Source organism: Lepidochelys olivacea (assembly GCF_965140295.1).
Source record: "Lepidochelys olivacea isolate rLepOli2 genome assembly, chromosome: 10".
Taxonomy (NCBI): Eukaryota; Metazoa; Chordata; order Testudines; family Cheloniidae; genus Lepidochelys; species Lepidochelys olivacea.
Window position 1 is genome coordinate 84,737,068 of NC_140420.1, and position 23,939 is coordinate 84,761,006.

Genomic DNA, 23,939 nt, shown 5'->3' on the forward strand with positions numbered 1-23,939 from the left:
TCAGTCCCCGCGGCGCGGCGCGGCCCTCCTGCCCCGGGGACGGAGCACCCAGGAGCGCAAGGCACGCTGGGAGGGGTTACTTCCGCCCTGACGCCTTGCCCCCTTACCTCGGCCAATCAAAGGCCAGTTCACACGCCCCGCGAGCCTATCGGAGCCAGGCCAACCTGCCGATCACGTGACCATCCGCGGGCGCGCGGCTTCGGCCCGGCGAGGCCCGCCGGGCTGCTCTAGCCGGCGGCCCCGTCTCTATGGCTTCGCGTGTCGGGGGCGGGCTGTGTTCTGACCCCGCCCCCAGAGCTGGTTTCCCACGAGGGGTGGGGTCTTTCGTCGCCATGGAGACAGCGTCAGGGCCTGCGGGAGCCGGGGGAGGCGCGGCTGCCGCTGTTGCCCCAGGGGCCCTTGCCCCGCCCGCCCGCGGGCCAGAGCGGCCTGGTAACCGGGGCGGGGCCCAGCCGCCGGGGCCGAACGGGGACGGAGCCTCGGGCAGGTCCCACCCTTGGGGCGGGGCCGCCGCACTCTGGGCAGGGCCCCCTGGGGGGGAGGACCCCATCCTGGGTGTGGGGGTGGAGAGGACCCCATCCTGGGGCAGCAGGGGGTGGGGTGGGGTGGGGCAGGGCCCCCCTGGGAGAGCAGGGGGTGGAGCAGGGCCCCCCTGGGGGGGGGAGAGGACCCCATCCTGGGTGTGGGGGTGGAGAGGACCCCATCCTGGGGCAGCAGGGGGTGGGCTGGGGCAGGGCCCCCCTGGGAGAGCAGGGGGTGGAGCAGGGCCCCCCTGGGGGGGAGAGGACCCCATCCTGGGTGTGGGGGTGGAGAGGACCCCATCCTGGGGCAGCAGGGGGTGGGCTGGGGTGGGGCAGGGCCCCCCTGGGGGGAGAGGACCCCATCCTGGGGCAGCAGGGGGTGGGCTGGGGTGGGGCAGGGCCCCCCTGGGGGGAGAGGACCCCATCCTGGGTGTGGGGGTGGAGAGGACCCCATCCTGGGGCAGCAGGGGGCAGGGCCCCCCTGGGAGAGCAGGGGGTGGAGCAGGGCCCCCCTGGGGGGGAGAGGACCCCATCCTGGGTGTGGGGGTGGAGAGGACCCCATCCTGGGGCAGCAGGGGGTGGGGTGGGGCAGGGCCCCCCTGGGAGAGCAGGGGGTGGAGCAGGGCCCCCCTGGGGGGGAGAGGACCCGATCCTGGGTGTGGGGGTGGAGAGGACCCCATCCTGGGGCAGCAGGGGGTGGGCTGGGGCAGGGCCCCCCTGGGAGAGCAGGGGGTGGAGCAGGGCCCCCCTGGGGGGGAGAGGACCCCATCCTGGGTGTGGGGGTGGAGAGGACCCCATCCTGGGGCAGCAGGGGGTGGGCTGGGGTGGGGCAGGGCCCCCCTGGGGGGAGAGGACCCCATCCTGGGGCAGCAGGGGGTGGGCTGGGGTGGGGCAGGGCCCCCCTGGGGGGAGAGGACCCCATCCTGGGTGTGGGGGTGGAGAGGACCCCATCCTGGGGCAGCAGGGGGCAGGGCCCCCCTGGGAGAGCAGGGGGTGGGGAGGACCCCATCCTGGTGGAGCAGGGCCCCCCTGGGGGGGAGAGGACCCCATCCTGGGGGAGCAGGGGGTGGGGCAGGGCTCCCCTGGGGGAGCAGGGGACGGGCGGGGGCAGGGCATTGCAGGAGTTAGATCTCCCTTCTGGGTGGGGTGGATCATCTCAGGGAGGGGTAGGGGTGGTGATGGGCCGTAATGAGGGGATCAGGTGCCCCATCCCACGCTAGGCCCTGGCCCTACTTCTCCAGCCCCACACCCCCAGCTGGAGCCCGCACTCCTGGGCTGTCCTAGCAGTTGGCCTCCTGTGGTGCTGCCCGCCACTGATGTTAGACCTTACCCGTACACCTGGCACACCCGTCTGCCTCTCCCGGGAGGCTGGGGCACCCTCCTGTGGGCTCCATCAGATACTTGTGGGAAGCACACTGGGGCTGTGCAGTTACATTCCCTATGACAGGCGGGGCCTGGGGTGCATTAGGACTGCCGGCCCATCACGTGGAAAGTAACTGCATAGCCCCCGTGTGCTGCAGTGGGAAGCCAGTCTGTCTTTCTGTTATACCTCCAGGGTGCCCATTGCTGTCGTACCTACGCACCATGTTCAGGTGACAGCATAGGCGTCATAACCCCATGTTACATTGTTTCTTCTGTGCTTGCCCAGGCTATTGTAATAGCCGATTTTCCTTGCCAATGACTGACATTGCTGCCTATCAGCCAGCACATGCTGGCATTCTAAGTATAAGGAATCATAGACTTTAAGGTCAGAAGGGACCATTATGATCATCTAGTCTGACCTCCTGCACAACGCAGGACACAGAATCTCACCCACCCGCTCCTGGTACAAACATCTAACCTATGTCTGAACTATTGAAGTCCTCAAATCATGAGACTTCAAGGTGCAGAGAATCCTCCAGCAAGTGACCCATGCCCCACACTGTAGAGGAAGGCGAAAAACCCCCAGGACATCTGCCAGTCTGTCCTGGAGGAAAATTCCTTCCCAACCCCAAATATGGTGATCAGCCTTGTCCTAAATCCCCTCCGACTTTCTGCCAGTGAACAGTGCAGTAAGCTGGCTTGTGTGCACCACTACACTCTTAGACGGCTTGTATGTTAAAGATGCTTATGTGTAAGCAAAAAGAAAAGGAGTACTAGTGGTGAATACAGACTAACACGGCTGCTACTCTGAAACCTGTCATTATGTGTAAGCATAACCTGAACTCAGAGCCCCATATTGCACCATGCCAGACTGGCCTCATGGGCATTGCTGGTCATTATATAAAGGTCATTTATTTCCACATAAATCATTCCAATGACCTTGGACCTAAATGGAGGGTGGGGCTGGGACTTGCGTGTGTGGTTTGTCCAAGCAGCAGCTCACTGTCTATAACACATTCCCATCCGACAGTGCATCTGGCTAAGCATTCAGATGTATTCTTGGGATCTTAGGAAACTTCCTGAAAAAAGGGAAAGTAAGGAGCAAGTGGGTGTGGGTAGACGCATCCCTCATCCAAGGGAGTGGGTGCAAGTGTGGAGCCGTTGAAGATGTAGAAGAATGGACAGTGACTGGAGCAGATGTTTGCACTGGAAAGCTATTGTGCCAAAACCTGTTAACTGGGAGGGCAATGGGGGTCAAACTTTAGGTGACATGACTCTAAGCCTGTCAGTTTGTGTGTGGCAATCCAACGGTGTGTAAAAATACTGTAATTAGGGACACGGTATAAAGGGTCACCCTTTTCCTTGTATGCTGCCTATACGCAATAGGACAACACAGTCAGGCTTCTCAGGTATTTAGAAGACACAGGAGTTCTATTGTGGAGCTAGAAAGGTCTCCTGGGGCTGCTTCTTAGATTCATCACACAGGTACATCTTCCCTAGAAATAGCCCCAGGGAGAGCTCCTGAAATCATTTCTTCAAGAGTCGAATCTGATCTTCAGTGTGCACTAGTGAGTTAATGTGACCGCTGTAACCTGGCGTAGAGCGAAAGGAAAGGAAAAAGGAACAGCTTCTGTGGGTGGAAGGCTTGCTGGGGAACAAGGGCAGAGAGAGAGGCAAGACTGACTCCCTGGGTCATTGCGGGGGTAGGCCAGGAGAAAAGGGCAGACAGGTATAAGAGAAAGGACTTGTTAGAACTTGCCTATGCCTGGGCCTTGGTTGGGTTTGGGACACTCTGATATTGACTGGTGCTGGTAGTTTAAGCTGGTAGTTCAGGTTGTCTTGCACGTGACATACTGATTAGTTTCTTTATATGCAACTTGTAAGAACAGCTAACAGAATGAAGATGAACTCCAGTGACAGCAGCGAATCAGAGAATGATACTGAGGAAGAGGAGGAAGAAGAGTTTGCAAATGAACACATTAAGAGACTGGGTGGAGGAAGAAAAGATATGCGTCAGGATGGCACTCCTCAGGAGGGAGCTTTTGAGGCAGAGGACACATGCCTAGGGCACAAGAGTGAACACAGTTCAAGTGGAAAAAGTGATCTGCCGACTGTCTCACTGATTGATCTGGAAGAACAAATGACAGAAGACTGTGAAGCAGAGACCACTCCAAGAAAGAAAAAGAGAAAACACAGGTGAGTTTCCTCATCGCCTTCCTCTGCCTTCTACTTCCGTGTGTACCTCAGGCTGTCACCTAGGCCTACCAGACCTCACTGTCCTACCAGACCCAAAGAGGAGCCAGCAAAGTCTGTGTGGCCAGCTGCCTATTGGATTTTTATTTACTATCTGTTTCAGGGGCATTCAAAGGCCACTTATCTCAGGATGGAACGTGACATGCTGAGAACGTTACCTTTTCAGGTGTAATTACTGTGGCTACCCAGTACCCTAAACCCCTAGGCTGCCAGTAGTGTGCTAGGCATACCACAACTCAGAGGCAAACACTGTAGATGCTTCTGCATCGGGGCCTTATAGGCACTAGCCCTGGTGGTCCCAATAACTACTCAGAGACATGGCTAATGTGAAAGGGTATTTTTCTAGGGATGGCAGGAAAGTTTGCAGATACCCTAGCTACAGAGACTTGGGCAGTTAGCGTGCAAAGTGTCTGGTAGTGGTTCTTGTTTGGGCCCTGGGGCTGTCCAGTCAGGCATCAAGACTCGTCAGTATGACGGTAAGACACAGGAAGTAATTGTCTGCAGCAGTTAGTTCATGTTAGTTCACCTTCTCTGCTCAGCACTGGTGAGGCCTCAGCTGGAGCACTGTGTCCAGTTCTGGGCACCAAACATTAGGAAAGATGTGGACAAGTTGGAGTGATGCAACAGGAGAGCAACAAAAGTGATAAAAGGTTTAGAAAAACTGGACTATGGGGAAAGGTTAAAAAATGTATGTTTAGTCCTGAGGAAAAAAGTGTGTGTGGGGGTACTTGATCACAGGCTTCAATTACGTGAAGGGCTGTTATAAAGAGGGTGGTGATCAATTGTTCTCCATATTCACTGGAGATAGGACAAGAAGCAATGGGCTTAATCTGCAGCCAGGGAGATTTAGGTTAGATATTAGGAAAAACTTTCTAACTATAAGGGTAGATAAACTCCAGATTAGGTTTCCAAGGGAGGTTGTAGAATCCCCGTCATTGGAGGTTTTTAAGAACAGGTTGGACAAACACCTGTCAGGGCTGGTCTAGGTTTACTTGGTCCTGCCTCAGCGCAGAGAACTGGACTAGATGACTGTTTGAGGTTCTGTCCAGCCCCACGTTTCTATCTTCTTCTTAGCATATGCACAACATTCCTCAGGTGGCCTGTGACCGGCATTCATCATCAGTTTGGTCCGCTGGTTGGATCATTAGCTTCCCCATCTTGGGCCAGGTGCTGATGGGGAGTGGGTCATGAACGCTGATCCATGACCCCAGCTTAGTACCTGTGGGATGCCCCCTAGAGTCCAGTCTCTGTTCCAGCAAATAGGTGCTTGTAGTGTTCCAAGCCAAGCTGAGTTAGTGGCTCTTATTGGGGCCCCAGTGCCCTGGCTTCCTGCCCAGCTGCTGTTCCTCCACGAGTACCACACAGACCTGCACACAGCTGTATCGTCGAGCAATCTCAGCCTGTTCCACATGTGTCTCTATCCACAGAGGCTGGGGCTTCTTTCCTGCTGTTGTGCAGCTCCCATTCCCAAAACAGAGCCTGGTCACATCCTAGTTCAGGACCTGCCTAGGGGAAAGGGAAGTGCAGTGGGTTGGGGCTGATGGGAATTGTAGTTTCATTCTTTGGGAAGTCTGTGTGATGGATCTGCATCCAGTCAGCTCTGGATGGACCATTGCATGCATTTGGTGGCCTGTCAAGGCTCTGGCTGCCACCTCTATGCTGAAGATGAGGGCAGTTGCAATCTACTCTATTTTATGCACATCAAAGATCAGATTGCAAAAATTGTGCCCTCAGTTTGTATGTGCAAACAGCTGTGTGCACAATTGCAGGAAGTTTATAAACAACTAACCAGTTACCTGCCTGACTGACAGTTGGTACGCATGAATTATGCTGATGGATTTCTGCACATGCAGTTCTGAAAATCTGATCCTGAAGTGGGCAAAGTTTGGGCATTACCACTGGGGCATCAGGGAACAATTTTTACGTAATTTATTCTAAAACTTCTGCCCTCAAATGCAAAGGGAGAAACACATCATATCCCTTGTTGTAAGAAATGTTCAGTTAGCTTGTTTATTCATATGAAAAATAAGCATTGGTGAGTAGTGGCCAGGGAGAACATGTGTGCCAGGTCTCAGCCATTTACCATCAAACACCCTTCAAAAAACAGCAGACAAAAGTAGAATGAATAATGGGCAGCTCTGAATTTTGGGGCCTGGACCCTATTGGAGTCTTTGGGGGTTGTTCAAAATCAGACAAGGAATCTCGAGTCACTCAAATTCCCCCAATGTGGAATTCCAAATGGGAACCTACTCCTTGCTCCAGGCCTGTCTGCCCTTTTGCTGGGACCAGAGCAGATTTGCTGAGTGTTTCTGTACAGATAGACATCATTAAGTCACCATCGTTGCACAAGTCGCTGTGTATGGAAAACCAGATGCACAGAGTAGAGAAGTTTGGGCTGTGATGACACCACGTCTCTGGGATCTAGAATTCACAAAACAAAATCTGTGAAATGTTTCTTTAGTCCTGCCATCCTAGCTGGCCTGGGAGCTGCCATCTAATGGCAGCGCAGGGGCTGCCCCCCAGACTAGGCGGACAAAGGGTGGGTCCCTTCAGTAAAGCTGGCTAGGAATAGCTCCCTGGAGCCTGCCCAGGCTGGTGACCAGGGCATGTCTGCACTGAGCCATTGCTTTCTCCTCTCTCTCCATTCCAGGCTGCTCTCTATCAACCTGACCAACTGCAAGTATGAGAGTGGTGAGTCGAAGGCAAGCCAGGGCTCCTTTTCAGACCATATCTCACTGGCAAGTGCCGTGGAGCCCCCGCACCTGGAGAAGGTTGTTAGCACTGGGTTTGGGCTGCACAATGGCTTCAATGGATTGATTGCTGTTTTGGAAGTGACTTTTGCTCTGGTGAAAGGTGCCAACTTGACCAGACTTTGGGCTGAAGCTCTCTCCTCACTTAGTCGGTGCAGCTCTGGTCGCAGCACTGGGAGCTTCCCACCCACACTGGCCCCTGCCAGTGTGTCTCACTCCTGGTCTGGAGAGCCCTACCCCTCTAGGAATGCCAGGGGAGTTCAGTCTCCATAGCACATTCTCTAACGAGATTGCCAACAGGGGCTCAGATAGTGCCAGTTGTGAGGCAGATGTCTGCAGGGTTGACACTCGCGCACTGAAAACTGCACTCGTTTCACTTACAGCAGGGCACTGAGCAGCCTGGGATGGCAGTGATTTGCATATATTACTGGCCTGGGCTGGATCCGTGCAGGACACCCCTCCTCTCAAGCCTGTGCCTCCAGGAATGAACTTTGGGCAGGTGGTTTAGGATTCTCACCTTACTCCTCTCTGTGGGAGGGAGTGGCGTTAGAATACATATGACAGCATCTCCGTCCAGGTATTGGTTAATGCCAATTATACACAAGTTCCATATTATGGAGCACAATTGCTGTACTGAAAGTTACAGTCTCATCTGCTGTGGAGAGAACACAGAGTTTCTAGATGGAATAGTGGACACTGGACGCCTCCTCTCAAAGAGGTGCCAGATACTATGATGATGGGTTCCTTCTAAGAAGCTGAGGCGTACTGGGCATCTCCAAAGATCTGGTGTCAGGCCTCTGTCTCCTTCCTGGGATCACCAGACAAATGCATTTCCAAGGCTGACATATGTCATTAGTCAAGGAGTGAGATCCAGTGGACAGTTCAGCTAAGGGAGGGGTATGTTCCTGCTACATTCCCCAGGGTCCCACCAGGTCTTTCTCCCCTTTGGAGGTGTGGGTGGAAGTCCTGGGGTGTTCCTTTCATTGCCAGCCTGTTCCCATCTACTTCAGCTGAGAGATGTGTGAACTCTTGGGACCCATCTCTCATGCCCTGCCTGGAGATGCCTCTTGCCATGTGCTTGTTTTGCTGTAGTGCGGCGTGCTGCCCGACACTGTGGCCTAAAAGAAGTGGGGGAGGATGAGGAGTGGACGGTGTACTGGACTGACTGCTCGGTCTCTCTGGAGCGCGTCATGGAAATGAAGAGGTTTCAGGTAAAGACCCTTCATGGACAGGCCGCGAGTGTGAGGAGCTCAGGCAGGGAGGACGAGGCAGGGAGGAGTTGGTGGGACGTCGTGTGGTGCAGTGAAGTAGAGTATCCAAGGTCAGCAACAGTGCTACCCTTCTGTTCCCTATGGGACAGTCTCCACAGCCTGTCCGTGTCTGTACCAGGGAGAGCAGGATCCCAGCAGCACCCCGAGCCTTTGCCCTGTTAGTACCCCTGAGGTGGTGCCATCAGCCACAGGTTGAATGACAGCTAGAGAGCTGCCACCCTCTCTGCTGCTGAGTCCTTGTTCAGCACATGGTTCTTGTTGATCAGCTGCTCCTCTCTGTGAATCATGCTGTTCTTGGAGAGGGGAAACCACAGGTTTGAGAGAAGAGTGAACACAACTCATGCTGATGGGGCTCAGAGTAAGCACACCTGGCAGGGTAGCTGTCTTCCTGTCCTGTTCTTCCCTGAACTGACTCACATTGGCTCTCAAGTGTTATCACTTCTGCTCCTTTTGCTGACTTGTCCTTTCTGCTGCACATTGTTTCAGAAAATCAACCATTTCCCGGGGATGACGGAGATTTGCCGGAAGGACCTGCTGGCCCGCAACCTCAACCGCATGCTCAAACTCTTCCCCAAGGAGTACAGTATCTTCCCCCGCACCTGGTGCCTGCCTGCTGAGTGAGTGACCAGCACTGCTAGCCAGCAGCTGGACAGGCGGATGCTGTCTGCAGGGAAGGGTAGTGGGGACCACTGAACTCAGCTTCCATGGGGCAGGTGCTTTCTGGAGGATCCACTGCTGATTCTGGGTCTCAGTAGCCTTCCTTGGGAAGTAAGAAGATGTGGCTCTGTATTTAGAGAGTCCCAGATCTCAGAATGTAATCGCATTGTATTAGGTTGTGGAATTGTTCCCCGCAGGGAAGGGGTGGGAGCCCCATCCCTAGAGGGATTTAAATCTGAATTGGACTAAACCCCAGGAAATAGACTGCAAGGGAATCCTGCCCTGGCCCTCAGTGGGCAGGGGAATGAGCCTAAAAGGTCATTTTTGCTTCTGACTTCTGTGATTCTGTGGGATTTCCCCTAACACTCCATGAGCACCCCTCCTTGGTCAGCTGGAGGGATCCTTCAGGGTGGTGTGCAGGACCTGGCCGCTCCCCGGTGGAGCGGGAGGCTCATTGCTGGCCTAGGAGGGATGGACTGTCCATGTGTCTGCAGCGGTGCCCGCCTCCCAGCACACAAGCACCCCTGGCCTTGCCCTTTGCTGGTGGTGAGGGGGACATTCAGCACACTAGCCAGACGAAGCCTGGAAGGGATCACAGCAGCATGTGGTGAGGTGTCAGTTCACAGGGAGAGGGATCAATAACCTGTGGACAGGGTGTTCAAACTGGGGCCTGAAGCATGGGCCTAGCTTCCTATTTAGGCATCTAAATGAGTGGCCTGACTTTCAAAATTGAGGTGCCCAGCAGCTGGCGTTGGAACCAATCAGTGTGCAGCACTGTTGGAGATTAGGCCATATATTTAGATGCCTAAATCTGAATGTAGGAGGCTGACTCTATGCCCCAGGTCAGAGCATCCTGGCCTGGGCCTCCGGCCTCCTCTTACATCCATCCCTGTCCGGTTTGGCAAATGCATTTTCAGGAGAGCCCACAGGAATGTCGCCATTGTATTTTATTGTTTCATTCTCCTTGTGGCCAAGGGTTGGTTAGTTTCCCCCTGCTCCTTCCACAGTAGCAGAGCTAAAACCTTGCTGGGTCCTGACTAGGCAGCAGCTGCCGTTTCGTTACCCTTTCTCTGTGGTGGAGACGGAGATATTAACCTAGCAGGGCTTAGAGCCATAAGGGCTTTCTCCCCAAGGCTGTGATGAGACAGTGATAAATAATGTACCTAGGAGTGGCCTAGTACAGTGTAGGACTGCTCTTCTCGCTGCCCTGGCAGTGCTGAGCCCTGCATGGCCCAGCATGCAGTGCTCCAATCAGCCACCGGAGAGTCCTGCAGCTCTAACAGTCACTACTTCTTCATTACATAGCTATGGGGATTTCCAGACCTACGGGCGCATGAGGAAAAACAAGACGTACATCTGCAAGCCAGACAGTGGCTGCCAAGGGAGGGGCATCTTCATAACCCGCAACCCAAAGGAGATTAAACATGGGGAGCACCTGATCTGCCAGCAGTACATATCCAAGGTAACGGGGCTGCCAGTGTCCTGGAAAAAAGGTGTGAGCTTCTGGCCTCCCATGTCCTTCCAGTGTCCCGTGCCCCACTGCTGCCAGCCTTCCACTGTGAAAGCTCAGCCAGCAACGTCGAGGTTGCCACCTCCCAGCAGGGCCATCGCCAGGCTGCTCAGCATTTCTCCTTCCCAGCTGAGCTGTGGAGAGTGCAGACCCTGAGCCATGCAGCCACAATGCAGCTAGCAAGGCTTTTGTGTCTCACGGGCACTCCCCCCTTTTTCTCTCACAGCCCTTCCTTATTGATGGCTTCAAATTTGACCTGCGTATCTATGTCCTGGTCACATCCTGTGACCCCCTGAAGATTTTTGTCTATGAGGAAGGGCTGGCCCGGTTTGCCACCATGAGGTACATCGAGCCCAGCAGCAGCAACCTGGTAAAGAAGGGACGTTTCCAAGCAACTGACATAGTGTCAATAGGATTAATACACACTTGCCCTAAGGGCAGCAGACCACTGGGAAGTCAGGGCCTCTTTCTCTTCTTCTCCCTCCTCTGCCTCCTGCTCGGTTTTGCTCCTCCCCCATTCCTTTTACTCCATGTCAGGATGGTTATTTCAGGAGCTCCAGGATCCCCCAAGTGGGCTGTTTCCTGGCCTTATCCACCTGCTGCCACATCTCTGATGCACAGCCCCCGTTCCCTTGGGTCTGCTCTGCTCCCTGCTTTGCCCAGGCTTCAGGGGCAGAACAGGGAGCAGAGTGATTACCCCCCTGGCAGCATCCAGAGATGGCAGGAGGAGCGATGGAGAATGGGGAGATGGAGAAGGAAAGGGAAGGGGAGAAGGTCTCCTCATTGGGCTCTGTGCCTTACACAGCATTACGCAGAGGTGGAGTCCATCCAAATACCTCTAGCAAGCACTCATCCCGAGCTATTGCCTCAGCTGGGAAGTACTCTAGCTAATCTGTGCTGCATACCTAGAGCCCTGCGCTATACAAAATTTATATGCGCATCCGAGCCACGATCCACAAACCTGGTTGGATGTCCGCATCTATGCATGTGGATAGCCATGGATATCTGCAGATTTGCAGGGCTCTGCACATACCTACCTACTGACACAGTCCCTCCCCTAGTAGCTGAGTGTCTCAGGGGGTGTTCTGCTTTGGGATCAATAAAGAAAAGGGGCAGATTCTCTTCTCTGCTCCTCTTGCAGAAATTGCCTGTACCTCCTCTGCTGGGGGGCAGCATGGGGCATACCCCAGTGGGCACAGATCTAGTGTAGCCCACTCCTATCTCCCACTCCTCAGCACTGGCATATGGGGTGGGCAGAGGGCATGGCTCTCGCTATCTCCAGGTGGCAGATGGTTCCTCAGAAGCCATTGCCAGTGGCTTGGATGACACCAATCCCCACGCAGGTCTAATTTGTGCTGGGGTAAACAATCTGAGAGATGTGTCCAGGACCAGCTGGCTGCTGCTGCACCAGGCAGATTTCAGCCACAGCAGGCTCTGGCCATGTGTTCATAGGTTTGTGGGGTTTTGCTGCTGACCTGAAATCAGGCATCTTAGAGTGGAAGGGTGAAGAATTTAGGCCTGGGGTGAAGGAATAGCCTTGGGGAGGGGAGGAGGTAGTGGTGCTGGGACAGAGGTGAGGTGCTGGTGCTGGGGCAGAGGTGAGCAGCAGTTGCCGGACAGAAGGCTGAGCATCTGGAGCCTCTTGTCTCTCACTGGCACTCAGAGATTGAGTGTGAAGGTCTCTTGCTGTCCCTCTCTCAGGACGATATCTGCATGCACCTGACCAACTATGCTATCAACAAACATAATGAAAACTTCATCCGAGACGACATGATGGGCAGTAAGAGGTACCATCCTGCCTATGCCACCACAGGTCCTGTTCACTTCCTGCTGGGAGGCCAATTGATGGGGCAGCATGCTGTGCGGGCTCACCCCATGTTCTCTTTTAAGGTCACTTAGGTGGAGATCACCCGCTTTAGGGTCTTGGGCTCCTGGTCCAACTGTCTCTTTGCTTGTTAATTCTGAGCACAGAACTGTCCCCTCAGTTTAGCTCCTATATCTGGGGCACCTCTGGGACTTTGCTGGCTTTGTAAGAAGCGGCACTGGGGCTCAGTCCCCTGAGTTCCCCACGCTGTTCTGAGCCATGGAGCCAGTGTGGTGACATTGCTTGCTACTGCTGCAGACCCACTTTGACTTGGGCAGCTCTTATCACCCCCTTGTTCCCCAAACAGGAAACTGTCTACCTTGAATGCCTGGATGATGGACAACAGCTACGACACGACAGAACTCTGGGAAGACATTGAGGACATCATTATAAAGACCCTTATCTCAGCCCACCCTGTTCTGAAGCACAACTACCGCACCTGCTTCCCCAACCACATCACCGGTTGTGCCTGCTTTGAGATTCTGGGCTTTGACATCCTGCTAGACAGAAAGCTGAAACCCTGGCTGCTGGAGGTGAGTGAAAACCTCTCCGGTGGCCTGGAAATCTCCCCCTCGGCACAGCAGATGGTTGAGGGCTTTTGTTGCCCAATGAGAGAATTAGAACTAAAGCCTGGGGCATGTTTCAGATAGTTTTAGTTTGATTGACACTGCCACCTGCAATCTCTGCAGCACTCCATTAAATGAGGATCTCTGGAGGCAAATAGCCAAGCAATCTACAGTCCACAAGGAAACATCTTCCGCAAGTTCCTGGCATAATAACGGACTCCCCTGAGTCACTGAGCTGCGTGGATCTCTGCAGCACCATTCAGAACCTGTGTGTGCTCTCCTCAGTGTCCTTGGTGGTCAGTGAGAAGCCAGAAAGTTATACCTGCAGCCTGGCTGATCATTAGATGGCACTTTGTGCCGTGAAAGCAGCAACAGCAAACATCAGCCCCACACAGCAGCACCATGCTTACTGGTATTACCATGATAGGAAAGATTGCAGCTGTGGGACAAGAGGCTGCCAGAGAGGAATGAAGGAACAGGAGGTGGTGAAGGGTCTGAGGCCAGCAATCCTGCTGCCTGCAGCAGATTTGTGGAGCTGCACGTGTGTGTGTTAGACTAGCCATTTGTCTTGGCAGGTGAATCACTCTCCCAGTTTCACCACGGACTCGCACTTGGACCGAGAGGTGAAGGACGCTTTGCTCTGTGACACCATCAACCTGATAAACCTGCGAGCCTGTGACAAGAGGAAGGTGCTGGAAGAGGACAAGCGACGGGTGAAGGAGCGACTCTTCCAGGCCCACCAGCCACCTCGTGAAGCCAGGTACTACTCACCCCAAGGAGGAGTGCGGCAGGCCTTTGGGGAGAGCAGGGGGCACAGCAGGGAACAGAGTAACGAGCATGAGAGGCCAAAGGCTGCTTTGTGGCCGTTGAAATCCCTCTGGGGCTGTGGCACTGTTGAGAACATTGTCACCTGTAAGGGGAGAGGGCTCAGGCTTTCAGCATCCCGGAGGAGACCCGGGTTTGAGGCTCCCAGCCCCGAGACATGTCTGATTCCTGGTACTCTAGACTCAGCCCCACTCCAGGCTGCTTACTACTTCTCCCAGTCAACTGTGCGGTTTGGTCACAGGGCCCTCCCTGGCCATCCGGGGGCACTGTACCCGGTGACACGTGGCCTTTTTCCCACAAAAGTTTTGAGGCTCCAGATTCTCTATAGGGTTGCCAACTCTGACTGAAGCTATTCCGGGAGATTCCCCCCACCCAATATGACATAATGTCATTATCTTAAAATATCCTATTAAAATCTCCCGGATTGCTTTCAATAGTCACCAGGAGATGGATGCCGATTCCGGGAGACTCCTGGCCAATCCTGGAAGGTTGACAACCCTACTTCTTCACAAAGCAGTGTTGCTTCCCTGCCCATTCGTGCAGACATGTCAATTCATGGCTAAAGCCAATACACAACTGTTGAGGCCAGTTTGGATTGGCCGCCTATCGAGGCAGGGTGGGCAGGAGCTCCCTCCCAGACACCAGTTTCAATTAATTACATCAAGTAACTAAAGCCTGGACACGAGGGGCATATTAACCCCTGTGCTCTGCTGCCCCTGGGTCCATAGGTGCTAGAACCCAGGGTGCTGGGGGGCTGCCGCACCCCCTGGCTTGAAGTGGTTTCCATCATATCCAGGGGTTACAGTTAGGTTCAGAGGCTCTCAGCACCCCCACTATAAAAACTGTTCCAGCCCCACTGCATGGGGCTCTGCTGCCCCCTCTCCCAGGCAGCCTGGAGTGCTCACAGCTGGATGAAATATGGCAGGCCCGGATGAGACAGCTGAGCTCTTGTAAACTGGTACTGTTGGCTGAGAAGGGTGGGAACCATGGGAGCCCTTCAGTTGGAGAGAGGAGCTCTGAGCCTCCCTGCTTTGCCTGTACTGCCCAGCTGGAGGAGATACCAAATGGGAGGGTGCATTGGCTTGGTGCAGTGAATGCACGCCGGCGTTCCCAGATGGGGAAGGGGAGAAATGCCAGCTAGACTCCTGGACAGGGCAGCATCTGGAACCTGTCCCACCCTGCTGCCTGTACAACAATCTCTAGGGATTGTCTACCATAGCTCCTCCTGCCTTCATCTTTGCTTTCTGACGGCAGACGTGAGCAGTTAGAAAACAGCCAGGCGGCCTGGCTGGCCCAAGCGGAGAAGTATGAGAACACGCACCTGGGAGGGTACCGGCGCATTTACCCTGCGCTCGAGACAGACAAGTATGAGCCATTCTTCAAGCACAGCGGCTCCCTCTTCCAGGAAACAGTGGCTTCCAAGGCAAGAGAGGAGTGTGCCAGGTACATTGCTCCTGTGAAAAAGCCCTCCTCATTGAATGCCATGAGGCAGAGAGTGTTCACCGCTTGTCTCTCTGTTGGGAACAGCTACTGCTGCCTAAAGCATGTGGAGGGGTGAGCACCTAGGAGCGGAGCCCTGGCTCCATTGCCAGGGGAAGACACTGTGTCCTCCACGTAACCTCTCCGCCCTCCCTCTGGACCTGAGCGGGAGACACGCCAGAGTCCATTGTTTATGGATTCTGGAGGTGGTTTATCACATGTGTCCTGGTGCATTTGAGTAGACCCGTCTCCACCCCATCTAGGTGGCACAACCTGGTGCAAAGGGCATTTCCTTATGGGGGTGGTAACAGCTTTTAAGGGCCTGGGGCCATTTCCCAGCACATTCACCATCCTGGACGCTGCTCCGGAGAGCAGTCCTTGGCTGTGCCTTATGTCACCTCCATTGGGGTCAGCACAGCTTGGCACAAGATCTCACACTGAGCGGCAGTGACCAAGACTGTTGGTTCTTGCCAGGCAGCAGCTGGAGGAAATTCGCTTGAAGCAAGAGCAACGAGAGGCTACTACTGGGAAGAAGAAAAAGGAGCGAAAGGAGAACCTGCAGGGAGAGTCAGCTGGGGAGAAATCCCGCATCCGCAGAAAGGCCAAGGTTCCTCCCACCCGCCTCACCTATAGCAGCACCAGGACCTGCGACAGGAAGGTACCCCTGCTCTCATCCAGCATGCAGCTCCATGGGGCATGTCAAATGGAGCCACCTGGCACCAGGAGGAGAGCTTGGGGCACTGACATCTCCCACACCAGCCAAGGACTGAGCTCGTCTTTGTGGAGTTTGTACTGCTGCTGACCTGTGCTGGGGAGTGCTGTGAACAGCCAGCCCATGGGAGTCTATGGCCCCCTACCCCTTTTACCCCCGACTGGAGTCTCCTTCCTGCTCCACACTGGAACTTGTGGCCCAGGCCCTGTTCCTGACCCCAGCAGAGTTTGTGGCCTCAGTCACTCTCCTTCCTCTGTTAGTCTGTCGTCCAGCCCCCCCGCCCATGCTGTAACTCAAGGTGTATTTCTGTCCTAAGATGCAGCAGATGGTGTTTGACTCCATGCGGCCCCAGGAGATAGTGGAAGATGAGGAAGTAGAGAGGATCAAGGCTCTTCTGCAGCGCGAAAACCTCATCCGGGGTCTGGGCATCGTGGATCAGCTCTCTCGGCTGCTCCACACAGCTGAGCCCAGGCCTGTGAATGTCCACAGGCCCCACATCAATATCTCCGAGAGCCAGGTAAAGGTGGGCTGCTCACAGGCACCTCCCAAGGCTAGTGCAGTAGGTAGTATTCTTGGTGGCCCTGCACAGACAGGAGCAGGAGGAGCTGAGTACAGGGGAGTCGCATCTTATGCAGGGGTTAGGTTCTAAAGTCAGCGCATAAGGCGAAAATTGCATATAGTCAAAAAGAGAGAGAGATAGAAGAATGAAAGAATAGAAAAGGGAGAAAGATGACTTCAGCGTCGTTATGCGCAAACTGGAGTGCCTCAGGATGGCCAGGAGCATTGTCTGCCATCAGCAACGCTTTAAAGTCAAGTCCTTTCTCTTCGAGGTACCGCTTGACCTCCGGAATGAAACACTCTGGAACCAATCCAGAAAGAATGCTGCCCTCACCCAAGCCTTTTTATTTGATTGCCAGAACACAGGCAGGAGATTTTTGTTCTTGCCTTTTAGGGCACAGGGATATGCAGCCCTGTAGAGCAAGCCCGGCTTTATTAAATACCCAGCCGCATTGCCACAAAACAACACAGTCACACGGTCTTTAGCTGCTTTGAAGCCAGGGGCTTGTCTTTCTGATTTCGAAGTGTAAGTGCGGTTGGGCGTTTTTTCCCAGAAGAGCCCAGTCTCGTCAGCATTAAAAACATGTTCTGGAAGACAGCCCTTTTCTTCTGTGATATTCTTTAGTTGTTCGGGGGAGGCTTTTGCTGCCTCTTCATTGGCAGATGCAGCTTCACCAGTAGTCTGCACGTTTTTGAGGTTGAAGCGGTTCCTAAAACTGTTAAGCCAGCCTTGGCTGGCTTTGAATTCCTTCTCATCAGAAGGCTGTCCCTCTTCGGCGGGAGGTTTGAACTGCGCATAGAAGCTAAGAGCACGAGTTTACAGTTCATGTCTTCCTGCCATAAGTTTAATGCCTTTTCAGTCTTCACTAAAGTCTTATCACACACCTGGCTCATCACCTTAGCAGTTATTGGAGCACTTGATGCCACGGCTTGATGAATTTCTCTCTCTAATCTTGATGGCACAGATGCTAGATTCGTTGCAGCCATATTTACACGCCACGTTAGAGACCGACATACCATCTCTCAATAAGTCCAACACAGCCAGTTTTTCCTCCAGCATTGGAACAGATCGCTATTTCTTCGGTTGTGCACCAGATTAAGTAGTTGGCTTGCATTTAGGGGCCATGTTGTACGAAAAATACATATCTTTAAACACTAGAATCACACTCAGTGCGGCGAGATGCTCACACTCAGTGGGCAGCGGTCGATCCAGCAGGGGTTGATTTATCGCGTCTAGTCTAGATGCAATGAATCGACCCCCGAGCGCTCTCCCGTCGACTCCTACTCCACCGCTGCGAGTTACTGTTATTTTTCTTTTTTTTTTGCCGAATGTGTATAGTTGAATTTGCGTAAGTTAAATGCGCGTATGATGCGACTCCACTGTACACTGGGCATTGCTGGCTTGGAGAAGTTCCTCTGGCTGGGTTAAATGAGAATGGGTGCTGGGTCTGGGTCCTTGGATTGGCCTGGTTTTATGTTAATTTTTCCTGTGTTCAAAAGGGTCGAAAAGGGATTCCTCAGGGGCCTCCCAAGAGTCCAGAGGAAGGTCCTGCAGGCACTTGATCTGAGGGGCCCCATCTTTCAGCACCCCATGGAACAGGTCACGGGGGCCTCTGTGAAGTGCTCCCTATGGAGCCCACAAGTCCCAGTGCGCATCACAGCCTGGTGTCCTGGCTCAAGGTTGAGCTGTGCACTCTGGGACATCTGCTCTCAGTGGCCTTGTCTTCACTAGAGTTAGCTAACAGGAGTGGAAGCCTTGTGAAGAAGAGGAGCTGCTCTGCTGGAGAAGACGGGGCTGTTGTTCTTGGCCAGCTCTACACTACCAAGTTGTGTTGGCAGAGCTGTGTTGATGAGGGGTGTGAAAACACACACCGCCCACAGGCTCTGCCTGCAGAACCCCAGTGTAGACACAGCTGTGCCCACAGACGAGCTCTTCTGCTGGCTTAGCTAGCATCATTTAGGCAGGTGGCCTTTCTATAGGGACCTACAAATTACTCCTTTTGGCATATGCTCTGCGGGCATGGTTTCATGGGCAGAGCTTGTGTCGTGTACACTAGCCCATATAACCACTCATCAGACTTTAACAGCACTTCGGTATATTTCCAGTGATCAAGTGCAGGATGTGGTGAGAGGGTTCCATTCACAGTCCTCAGGGTGGCTAGTATTACTGCCCAAATGAGCTCCTGTAGGCACCGGAAATGCCTTCAATGCCCCTTCCTTCTGCAGTGAAAAAAATTAATCTAAAATTAATCTGTCTGTAGGGAAAAAAGCAAGTCTGGGGAAAGCAGATTCTCTGTCAAACATCAAGCCCTCCTCCATTCACTGCAGGTGTTCCACTTTGTTAGGGAAAACACATGGCCATGAGTATGATTTTCTGCTGCACTCTCTGTCCTAGTGCAAATATTCATATACCAATGAGCAGCAAGCAGCAAGAGAATGTGGCCCTCCAGTGCTGGGCCATGAGAAACCCCCTAGAGATCAGATCACCTTTAGACACAGGGGCTATTTTTCCATTTCAGTGACAATTTTACTAGCTGAAGAAAGTGAACTCTGGAGTAGCTGTCTAACATCTGGGAGACCTATGTAAAGGGAGCCCTTTGACCAAGTGGGGCTGAAAGGAGCGACAAAGACTTATCTAAAAATTGCACCCTGACAAATGCCCATCCCTGATCTCCTGGCATTCTGTGTGGGGCTGGCCCGTTCCAGGGAATGTGACAGCAGTCTGTAGCACGTACACTAACGGCACACACAGTGTGTGTCACGTAGCTTGAGTGCTTTAGAAACATGCAGTGTGCGAAGGATAATTAGTAGGGCCCTGTTCTCAGCATAAAGCAGGTCACTCAGGTGGCTGCAAGCTGCCTGCAAAGCTACTGGCCCACTTTGGGTGGGTGTGTCACAGTATCAAGCCCATCTTTTGGTATCTTGAAATCCAGGGTGGGTGTGTCTGTGTAACAGAGCAACTCTCACTGAGTCAGAAGTGATGGGCTGCAAGCAGCAGTTCTCTGGCCTATGTTGTACTGGAGGTCAGACTAGAGAATCACAGTGGTCTCTTCTGGCCTCAGAATCTCTGACTGTAAGTGTGGGGTGTAAATGGGGTGAAAATGCAGGGAGGATTCTCAGGGGTGTAACAGTAACAGGTTAAATAGGGGGGTTGGGAAGAAATTTCCCCCCAGGTCAGACTGGCAGAGTCCTTGGAGGCTTTTCACCTTCCTCTGCAGGATGGGGCATGAGTCACTTGCAGGGTTAAACTAGTGGAAATGGTGGATTCTCCGTAACTTTAACTCATGATCTGAAGAGTTCAGTGACTCAGCCAGAGGCCAGGGGTCTGTTACAGGAGTGGGTGGGCGAGGTTCTGTGGCCTGTGATGTGCAGGCGGCAGACTAGACGATCAGCATGGTCCCTTCTGTTCTGACCTTAAAGCCTATAAGGAGGACAGCCCTTCTCCACTCCCTAACCATGCCCACCCAGGAATTAAAACACACGTCGCTGCTCTTCTTTTCTTCCAGCCGCAGTTCCTTCAGGATGTGTTTGGGAACCGGGAGACACAGGGGTTAATGACCCTTGTCCCCCTCTCGCTCCTGGGAGGCACAGTCCGGGAGTTAGGACAGCAGATCTTGCAGCAGCCTGCGGCCAGAGCCCAGATGCTGGGCAACCAGGGCTTCATTCCCACCCTCCTGGGTACCCTGTCAGGGATGGGCCAGAGCATCCCCTACCGTGCACAGTATAAGCCACAGCATGGCCTGCAGCCGCAGAAGAACATGAGCTGGTTAGGAAGCCACACTCTGGGGACACCGATAGTCACCGAGCCCTGTGCTCTGGCAAAGATGCTGAAGGAAGGAGGCCGGAGATTCTCCAGCGCCAGAAACAAGGTTGAAGGCCGTGAGTACAGAATTGGGGTCTGGCATACTGCTGGTGTCAGTTCTAAAGCATCCTCTCTTTTGGGAGACATAACCTAACTCTGAGTTGCCTTCCAGGCATCTATGGCTCTCCTGTTCTCCCCATTGATATGGTTTGGTTAGTGGGAGACTTTCTCTCGTCTGACTGGATTCCCAGGGCATTCTCCTCTGGCACAGCTGGTGACATGGTAGAAGTGTTCCATCTTACTTGATTTGTCTCCTAATTTCCAGCACTGAGACTCTCAAAGGGGCCATGGATGTTTGAAAGGTCTGGGTGCCATTAGTGTCTAGTTTCATGTTCAGGGAGTAAGCAGGGAAATTAAACTCAGAATCAGTGAAGACCCTCAGAGACCCGTAGAGGGTGAGTGTGTGCTGGACTCTAAGGGCTGGAAGCCAGTGGAGATCTTTGTCCCTGAGGAGATGTGTTCTCCCCTGCACCTGCACATGGGACCAGCTGCTGCAAAGTGAGCAGGGTGTAAGTTCATCTGTGTTTGGAAAGGGGGACAGCAGCAGGCAGCCGCCGTGATAGTGTCTGAGGAGAGCAGTTGTTTTAGAAATGGGAGTGGACTGGGGGTGCCATAATGCCCCTTCAGACGGTTATGGCCCAAGAGTGTCTTAGGGGTCCCTGTGAGTGACATGGCTCCAGGGTATCAGTCAATAACCCTGTGTATTCCCAACCAGACTCCTGAAGGACTGCCACTACTTTGGGCCCTCCGCTGTAGGAGGGGGTCGCACAGACACTGTCACTGCCGGGGGAAAAACTCAACAGTAACTCTAGTTCTCCCACTGTCCCCTTCCCGGAGCCACACTGCCCTTCCTGCTCCCTGCTGCAGTCAGGGCTTCTGGCAGAAGAGAGGAGTTGAGGGGCAGGGTATTTATCCCCTCAGTCTTTGGAGAACTGCCCCAGCTTCCAGCCAGTGCCTTAACATAGGTCTGTGGCCATGTAGCCTGGCATGCTTGAGGCAAACATCAAGAGGCATCTTTGGTGTCCCTCCTGGGATGCTCCAGCCCTGCTTTGTATCCCTCCTGTGCTCTCATTTCAGATGCCCATGCCCCCAGGCGGCCCCTCCATGTGGCCAGTGGTTACTCTGACTCTCTGAGGTACCTGGCTCATGCTGGAAAGGCTCCAAATCACACGTATAGTGACTGCACGTTCCCCTCAGTGACACACCCCCTAAGCCGTGCTGCAGTCCACGAGCTAGCCATCAACTCTGCCTCTGCTCCCATCGTCCAGCGCTCAGACACCTCACACCGCACCAGTGCCATGCCCATGCTCAACTTCAACCACCACAGGTAATGGCCCTGCCTGCAGCTGGCTTCCAGCGAGCTCCTCACCGCTTGTGCTGCCTGCAGAGCTAGTGTCCCCACAGGAGGAGGTTTGCCCTGTTATCCTGGCCAGATGCCAGCTCGAGTACATTATTCTTCGCCTCCCCACCCCTCCTAACAAACTCCTCCTGTGGAGTAGTGTGCTCTGTTAACAGCAGATATGTCCCACTGCAGGGATAGCTGCATTTCAGAGCCATGGCAACTTAGGCCAGCCCTGTTTGAACACTGTAAAATGGCTGGAGACCATCAGGAATGAAACAATCAGCTAGTATTTTCACCCACTGGTGCCACCTCTCAGGCCCTTGCTTCGTTCTCCCTGGGTTGCATTATCTATAATGAGCCATGCTGTAAATCTGCTGAGAGCTTGTCCCCATAGTCCCATTCCTGATTCAGCAGAGAAAAGCTCCTTACCCCTCTGGCACCTTGGAACATCCCTCTTTGCAGTGCGGGTCCCGCTGCCATGCTGGAGCAAGTCCACAGACTCTTTTACCGAGCTCTTCCCAAATGGGCTATAACTCGGCCTTATTAGATTGTAAACTCTTTAGGGCAGGGGCTATGTTTGTGCGGTGGCCAGCACCACAGCAGGCTAACCTAGCTGGCCTCTAGGTACTGGTGAATAATGGTAATCCGTGCTCCCGTAATGCTGCTTCCTACAGCTGCTGTGGGCAGTTTGCATTGGAAGGGACTGTCCATGGGATTTGATTGGCTTGATGAGTGGGAGGTCAAGCCACATGTCTAAACCCAGTTTTGCTTGTTCATATCCGACTGTACAAAGAAAGCTAACCTGGGGTCACCATGCAACCTGTGGGAGTGAGGATACCAGCTACGGCTAAATCGATATGAAACAAGAGGCGAATTGCCGCTCACCGTTGCCCATGGGCCCTGCCCTCAGGAGCTGGGATGGAATTCTGTCCTCACCCAGAATGTCTCAGTTTAACCCTTATTTCCCATTTGAAAGAATGTTTCCATCTCTTGGGCTTTCCCATGAAGCTGGATGGAGGAAGCATTTGCCAAAGGGTCTGGCGAGTGTTCAGAACTAGGGCTGAGCAAATGCATTTAGTGAGAGTGCCCCCGGTTTGGGTAATTGGTGTGCACCCTACCCTTTGCGGCCACTACAAGCCCCCCGGGAGCGTTCTCCAGCACAATGTCTGCACTCAGGTCTGAACAGGATCCCAGCATCCCCTCTCCCTGCAAGGCCCACTGGGCTGTACCAATAAGCTTGTAGAGGGCCATAGGCTTAGCTGCTGGCAGCTGGTTTTGCTCTGTAGTTTCCTCTCTCCCCAGCGTGGCTCACCTGAGCTGTTGAGGGGGAGAAGCATATTGATTCTTTGCTCCCCAGCTCTCTGGCTCCTCCAATCTGATCTGTTTGTGTCCCCGAAGCAAACCCAGACCTTCTGTCATCAGTGATTGCTTGCTTCCCCCACAGGAAATGGACCTGAACCTTGGCCAAACAGTCTCTGGGGAAAAAAGGGACCAATGGCCTTGGGAATCCTGCAGCCAAAGGTGATGGCTGTGCCAAAAGACATGGTTTCTTCTGCGTGGAAGGGAGAAAAACCTCCAAGGGGACAGACAGATGAGGGGGAGACAAGGGAAACAGTGACCCCAGGCCTGCTGCGATGACCTGGCAGCTAGTGATGAAAACGCAGGTGTCTGCTGCAGATGAGGAGCCCCTCAGTGAGGGCTGAGCACTTCAGACACCATTTAGTGAGCACTCTAGAGTCACGTCTCCACTGGACAGAGCTGTTTTCAAACAATGCTGTGCAAGGGATTTTGTTAATAGTATTCGGCACCATCCTCTGCAGCCGACTTTGTCCTGTAGCTGGGATCCCAGCCTGTAACTGCAACCTCTCCCCCACACCTACTGATCAGCACTCTAATAGCAGGGCAGCGTTAGTGACTCAGGGCAGGGCTTATTTCCTTCAGGGCTGCGAGAGTTTGTTCTTTTGTATCTGTCTTATTAAAGTTTTATACTGTTTTACAATTCTCCGTCAGTCTGTCCTTTTGCCCGTGACCCCTGCAGCATTGCAGCAGATGGGGAATGGTTTTCCGTGGCAAGGCCTGGCTCTGGGAGGTACTCTCTGATTCTTCCCTCATGGGCTTAGTCCCCACTGGCTGGGCTGCCCTCCACATACCTTAGGAAAGGAACCTGCTGGCCTATATGTTGTTCAGGGCTCTCTGTGGTGCCTAGCTGCAGGAAGCTGTTGTTCAGCCTCTTGGCACTGGGTGCCAGCAACAAAGCAGCGCATGAGGGTCAAAACAAAGCAGTTGCTTGCTTGTTCTACTAACCCCTTTCATTCCCTCACTGCACTGTGCGAGAGGCTGAGTGAGTACATAGCAACAGCCACTCGATGAGTTCACAGGGACTGACAAATACCAGACTGGCTCAGAC

General features: G+C 53.7%; 1 protein-coding gene across 1 annotated transcript; it reads left to right on the forward strand.

The window, feature by feature from the left end:
- The first annotated feature begins 228 nt into the window (after positions 1-228).
- TTLL13 (tubulin tyrosine ligase like 13) lies at positions 229-23,125 on the forward strand. Its single transcript, XM_084642204.1, is given in 17 exon segments — positions 229-368; positions 370-487; positions 3,773-4,079; positions 6,787-6,827; positions 7,979-8,097; positions 8,644-8,774; positions 10,120-10,276; positions 10,551-10,694; positions 12,026-12,111; positions 12,496-12,721; positions 13,330-13,514; positions 14,834-15,022; positions 15,533-15,716; positions 16,087-16,287; positions 19,835-20,207; positions 21,268-21,517; positions 22,977-23,125. Coding segments are annotated over 17 exon segments (2,844 nt in total). The 5' UTR covers positions 229-248; the 3' UTR covers positions 22,990-23,125.
- The last annotated feature ends 814 nt before the right edge of the window (positions 23,126-23,939 follow it).